Source organism: Microcebus murinus, chromosome 18 (assembly GCF_040939455.1).
Source record: "Microcebus murinus isolate Inina chromosome 18, M.murinus_Inina_mat1.0, whole genome shotgun sequence".
Lineage (NCBI taxonomy): Eukaryota > Metazoa > Chordata > Mammalia > Primates > Cheirogaleidae > Microcebus > Microcebus murinus.
Window position 1 is genome coordinate 24,263,329 of NC_134121.1, and position 6,000 is coordinate 24,269,328.

Consider the following 6,000-nt stretch of genomic DNA (forward strand, 5'->3'; position numbering starts at 1 on the left):
TGTAATATTAATCCCCTTTCAGGTTTTTTTCCCTTTAATGAGTTCAAAATTTCAACATATCCTTTTTCAAAGGAGATATACCTATATATTTAATTCAGTGTGAGCTGGTAGCTTTATTTCTCAAAAGTAAATATATATTTTGGCCAGGTGAGGTGGCTCATGCCTGTAATCCCAGCACTTTGGGAGGCTGAGGTGGAGGATTGCTTAAGGCCAGGAGTTTGAGACCAGCCCAGGCAATATAGCAAGACTCTATCTCTACCAAAAAAAAAAAATTTTTTAAGTAAATGTAATAAATAACACATGGAAAATATCCTAGTGCGAAAAACAAATAAGTTAATAACTATTGTCATACTACTGGTTATAAATTGCTATACCAAGAACTTTAGAAGACAGAAACTAAGTATAGCATAGTTTCTCCTCTGAAAGATCTTGTTTTATATGCATTTCATGCCTACCTTTTTTAGAAAGCACAGACACATACTCATTGGAAATTCAGAAATGTATATAATAAAAAGCAAAAGATAGCCCCTAGAGTACAGTGGAATTATCATAGGCTCACTGCAACCTAAAATTCCTGGGCTTAAGTAATCTTCTTGCCTCAGATTCCCAAGTAGCTGGGACTACGGACACTAGCCACCATGCCTAGCTAATTTTTTTAATTTTTTGTAGAGACAGTGTCTCTCTATTTTGCTCAGGCTGCTCTTAAACTCCAGAGCTCAAACAATCCTCCTGCCTCAGCCTTCCAAAGTGCTGGGGTGACAGGTGTGAGCCACTGCACCTGGCCAGCAATTATTTTTAACTCAGCAATTTATTATCAGCATATATAGTTCTAACCCACTCTTATTCATGGCTGCATGCTATTCCATAGAATGAATGGATGTATCAAATTCAGTCAATCATTACTTATTCATAGACATTTAAATTATCTTCAATTTGTCATTATAGTCAAGTACAGTGAATATCCTTATACATATATCCTTGAGCATGTCTATTAGTAATTCGGATGGAGAGAATTCTAGAAGTGTGACTGCTAGGTCAAAGGCTGTATATACTTTGCATTTTGATAGGTATTGTCAGCTTGCTCTCTGAAGATAATTTCACCAATTTATGCTCCCATGAATAGTGATGGTTTTTTATGTGTACTGCTGATAGAACTAGAGTATCAGTCTTTTAACTTTGCCAATTTAAGAGGTGAAACAAGTATGGTATCTGTTTAAATTTGCATTTCCGTGCTCACACGTGAGATTGCACATCTTTTTATTAGATCTTTGAATTGTTTAGATATTTCTTTTTCTTCTCTGATTTGCTTATTCACGGTCCTTGCACTTTTTCTTTTGGATTGTTTCAAAAGCCCCCCACCATCACCTCACTTAATTTATGTGTTGTTAGAAATAATGCTTTATATTGTACTTTTGATGAATTAGACACATGTGTGGAGAAGACCAAAATGGGAGTATAGGTCGAAAAGATGTCACAGGATCTCAGACTTTAAATAACTGTTTGATACAATTTATTTAAAATATATATAGCTAAAATTTTCTTTTGTTAATTTTGTAGGAGGAAATAGCAGAAATGTGCAACTAGTTTCCTTTGAAGATGGCCCTGATTCCAAAAATAACCCTAAAAATACTAGAAAGAATCGTGCAGATGTTCCCAAGTGTGACACTCGCTGTGTTGAGACCTTGTTTGGCCTTAAGAACATTTTTTCCCCTTCTGAAGACTTATTTTCATTTTTAAAGGTATTTTCAATGTCTATTTTAGAATATTGAATCCCAACACTAACTCCTGTCTTTTGAATCTTACATTGAACTTCCATTTTCCTATAGCTTTAATGGGCTTTAGATCTCTGAATTTAACACATACTATCACTTTGACAAATGGTGCCTAGGCATTGCTCTAAATGTATATTATAGGATTTAAAATAGAGTTTAGAAAATTTTTCAGATAGACAATTTCAAATAAGTTTTTAAATAAATGGGCTTCTAATTGTAATTGTAGTATATACTAAATATTAGAGAATTTTATTCTCCAAGTTCACAGTCCAAATGTAATTTTTAGACTCATAGTACTGTTTTGATGTATTAAGTGTTAGTTAATAACATTGAGGGGTAGTCACTCATTATTTAAAGACAGAATAGGAAAAATCACTATATTCATATGGGTAGAAAAATGTTCAAACTATGTACTGTTGTAACATTTACTCAAAATTGTTTTTCAGCATAAAATCACAACAAAGGAAGAATGGCATAAACTCATCCAGCTTCTTACAGAATTCCAAATGCAGAATGTAGATTTTTTATATAGTAATCTTGAGCTTATTCTACCATTGCCAGTTGATATTATTCCAGAAACAAAAAACCTTTGTGGCTCATCAATAACTGTGGATACCGGTGCAGCAACAAAAAGTATTAAATGTCTTGCTAGGAAACATTCTGGAGAGCAGCCACTGAAAAAGTCAAAAAAGAAGAAGAGAAAGAAAAAGATGGTAGTATTAGATGATAGCGACTTATTTGACACTGAATTGGACTTTCCTGATGAATTTGTTAGCCTATCCCCTGTGTCTTCTTCAAATTCAGAAGAAAACAAAGCCAGAGACAAAGAACACAATCCAGAGACAAAGAAACTAAACAAATGTTTAGAGTCTAACATTGAATCTATTTGTCATCCTCCTAAAACACCAGCAGAAAAAAAATGTTCTGCCCTTGTTGCTCATTGTTTAAATTCTCTCACTGAGTTCATGGATAACATGTCCTTCTTAGATGCCCTTTTAACTGGTGTAAAGGAACAAAAGGAATTTGGTAAAAATGACTTTAGTTGGACAAATGGAAAGGTTAAAAGTGGACTTTGTGATGAGTTTAGTCTCGAGAGTAATGATGGATTGACTTCTCAAAGTTCTGGAGAATTAAAGGCAGCTGCAGAAGCCCTCAGCTTTACTAAATGTTCTTCTACTATTTCAAAAGCATTGGAAACCTTGAGTTCTTGCAAGAAATTAGGAGGGGATCCAACCAACGAGCTTACTTTTTATGTTTCACAAAAGCGCAATAATAATGTATACTTTAATCAGACAGCAGCTAATTTAGAGTGAGTATTACTTCTCTTTACTTTTTCAGTAATAAATGATAAACAAGAAATCATTTGTCTTAGAAATTTAAAAATGTTGCAATCATGGTAAGCCCTTAATAACGTAGCTTCTAATCAGACAGTTAAGGGGAGACCAGCTTGCTGGGAAGAGAGATAATGAGAGATTAGGATGGGTTAGATTTAGGAAACTCTTGAATGACAGGGAATGAGATTTGGACTTGTGTGACAGAGAGCAGATAGCCATTAAGATTTTTCAGTATGGGAGTAATTGATGTGTTCACAGGAAATTAATCTGATAGTGTCATTATAGTCTAGACCAGAGGCAAAGAAACTGATTGTGTTTGAGATTTTTTGCATTTTTATTGGGTGTTAAAAATAAAAAGTAATGTATTAATTTTAATTTACAGTAATGCTTGGAAGAGGATAGCAGTCATTAAAAGTGTATTTTCTAGTCGATCTCTTCTGAACCTGGGTAATAGACAAGCTAGTATTATTGAATACTTGCCAACTCTTCGAAACATTTGTAGATCTGAGAAACTAAAAGAACAAGGAAAAAGTAAAAGAAGGTAAAGCCTCTATAAAAATAACATTTTAGATGGCTATTTCAAGATTAATAAATATTTTCATTAGATGGATATATTAAGTTGTATTTTTCTTTGTAATTTTGACAGGTTCCTACACTATTTTGAAGGAATTCATCTTGACATCCCGAAAGAGACTGTGAATACTTTGGCAGCTGACTTCCCTTAATATTCTGCAACGATGCTTTGTACAGATTATTGTCCTTAAGATACATTTTTGTATTATGTTGATTTTCATGGAAAAGTTTATTTCTCTTAATGTACATTTAAAACAGACAACTTGTATATTTTTTATTAGTGTGCACATATTTAAGACAAAAAAATTTGAGTTACAAATTGTATATATGATTGTGGTAGTATCTTTTTTCCTGAATTTTTTGTATTATCCAACTTAGCTTTCTTAGAATTTTTGTATGTGAGTGAGCTGTTTCTGGAAGGAAGAGCTCACTAAGATATTTCTAAAGATGTTTCAATGCTAAATTAATCTATAATTTTTCCCTTTCCTGTGACCCTTAATCCACCCTTTTCCAACCAAGTGTCAGTGCTTTGTCAAGTCGTATGAATCACCTAATGGTAATCTTTTTTAAAAAAGTTTACATAATACAAAATATAAAATACATAAGTAATACATAAGGAAACTTCCTAGGAAGAAAATTATGCTTCATTTTTCAAAAAGTTAAGATCTCCCTGATAAATTTATTCCTAGTATACTCCAACAGGATATTTTACCATTGAATCATTGAATGTTGACAGAGTAAAATCAAGATTATGAATTATACTTTTCATAAACCTTTTTTAGCACCCATATATGTGATATCTTTTATATTTTGCCAACTCAAATCATTTACCTTGTACATTTTTCTTATATTTTTATATCACTGATGTTTTATTTCATAAAGATATTAATAACATTAATATCTATTTTGGACAAACTGCTATTCATTAAAACTGTAACAAAAGAGGATTCTGCTGTAGGATTTCTACATAAATAACCATTTCCACTTATCGTTATGTTTCTGGAAAAAAGTATTTTTAATAACAAGTTTTTAAAATGTCACATTTCACTTAAAATAATTTTGCAATCAGATAATCAAGTGTGTTTTAAAGTAGCTCCCTATTTCCAGTGTTTGTATTTTATGTTGGTTTAATGTTCATACATTATATGGTGAATTTTTTTTAACTCGAAAGGATCCTAATATTGTATAGTTTTGAAAAGTACAGATGCATACCTGTTTACAAATGTGTATGAAAATATATGTTTTTACCTCTTATTTGTTCAACTTACCCTTTTTTGTGTTGATTTCTTGTATTGATCTAATTAAAGGTTAAAAGCTAAAGGCTTCGTAGTATTTAAATAAGGGTTCAGATGTAATCATCTTGGTAAGTATGTATACTGTGTTGGTTTGGATACAGACCATATCTTATAGCCTATAGGAAGTATACTGATCTATTTTTTTTTCTACAGAGTTTCTCCTGTAGATCACTTAGCTGTTAATGTGGTATTATTAGAAAATTCTGATAATTCTCAACAATTGATGAACCAAAGTAAAATAGCTCAATACAATTATATTTAAGTCATCAAAAATTTAAAAATGAGAATATTTTTCTCCTTAATAGGGACATATGTAATCTTTTTTTTTTAGATTTAATATAATTTGCGGGGGAATCTTTATCATTCTTAAAACATGATAAATTCCTGTAAGATTAAAATTCACTTTTGTGATAAAAGTAACTAAATTTTGATGACTTTTCAGTACTTTCCATTTTATCCTATTAATGTCTAAAAGTGACGCATTTTCAACTTACAGCTATTTCCAGAAATATATGGGAGGCAGAATGCCATGTTTCTGGTATGAACAACTGGGTGGTTGAGGAAGCTATTTACCAAAGAAGAAAACAATGCCAGTGGAGGTGGTTTGGAGGGAAAGAGAATGATTTCCTTTTTAGGCATGCATAGTTTGATATTATGGACATTTCCAAGGTGGAGATGTTTAGGTATACAACTGTGTGTGTAAATGTAGAGACGTGTATGTGCATGGCAGGAAGTCTAGAGTGTATACCAACTCTAGGGAGTTGGAGGTGCCAGTGAAGGGAGGACTTCCACTTCTTCCTTTATATACTTTTGATTATTTGAATTTTTTCCAATAAGCATATTTCAATTCTGGATTAAAGAAAAGATTTGATATTTTCACATCAAAGACACTTGGGTTCAGTATAGGAGATATGGTGAGGACATGAACTAAGGCAGACATAATGAAAATATGGAGAGGTATGGGGAAAAAATTAAGTGTTACTTTTATCAAACAATGGTCTGTCAAGTAAAATATTTCAGTTAAAA

At 32.0% G+C, this 6,000-nt stretch overlaps 1 protein-coding gene across 1 annotated transcript in view; it reads left to right on the forward strand.

The window, feature by feature from the left end:
* Positions 1-4,939, forward strand: part of ATAD5 (ATPase family AAA domain containing 5) — a 47,915-nt gene extending 42,976 nt beyond the window's left edge. The window contains exons 20-23 of the mRNA XM_012738084.3: positions 1,558-1,739; positions 2,219-3,081; positions 3,489-3,647; positions 3,753-4,939. Coding sequence (XP_012593538.2) covers positions 1,558-1,739; positions 2,219-3,081; positions 3,489-3,647; positions 3,753-3,831 — 1,283 coding nt within the window. The 3' untranslated portion in view covers positions 3,832-4,939. The remainder of the gene's footprint in view (positions 1-1,557; positions 1,740-2,218; positions 3,082-3,488; positions 3,648-3,752) is intronic.
* The last annotated feature ends 1,061 nt before the right edge of the window (positions 4,940-6,000 follow it).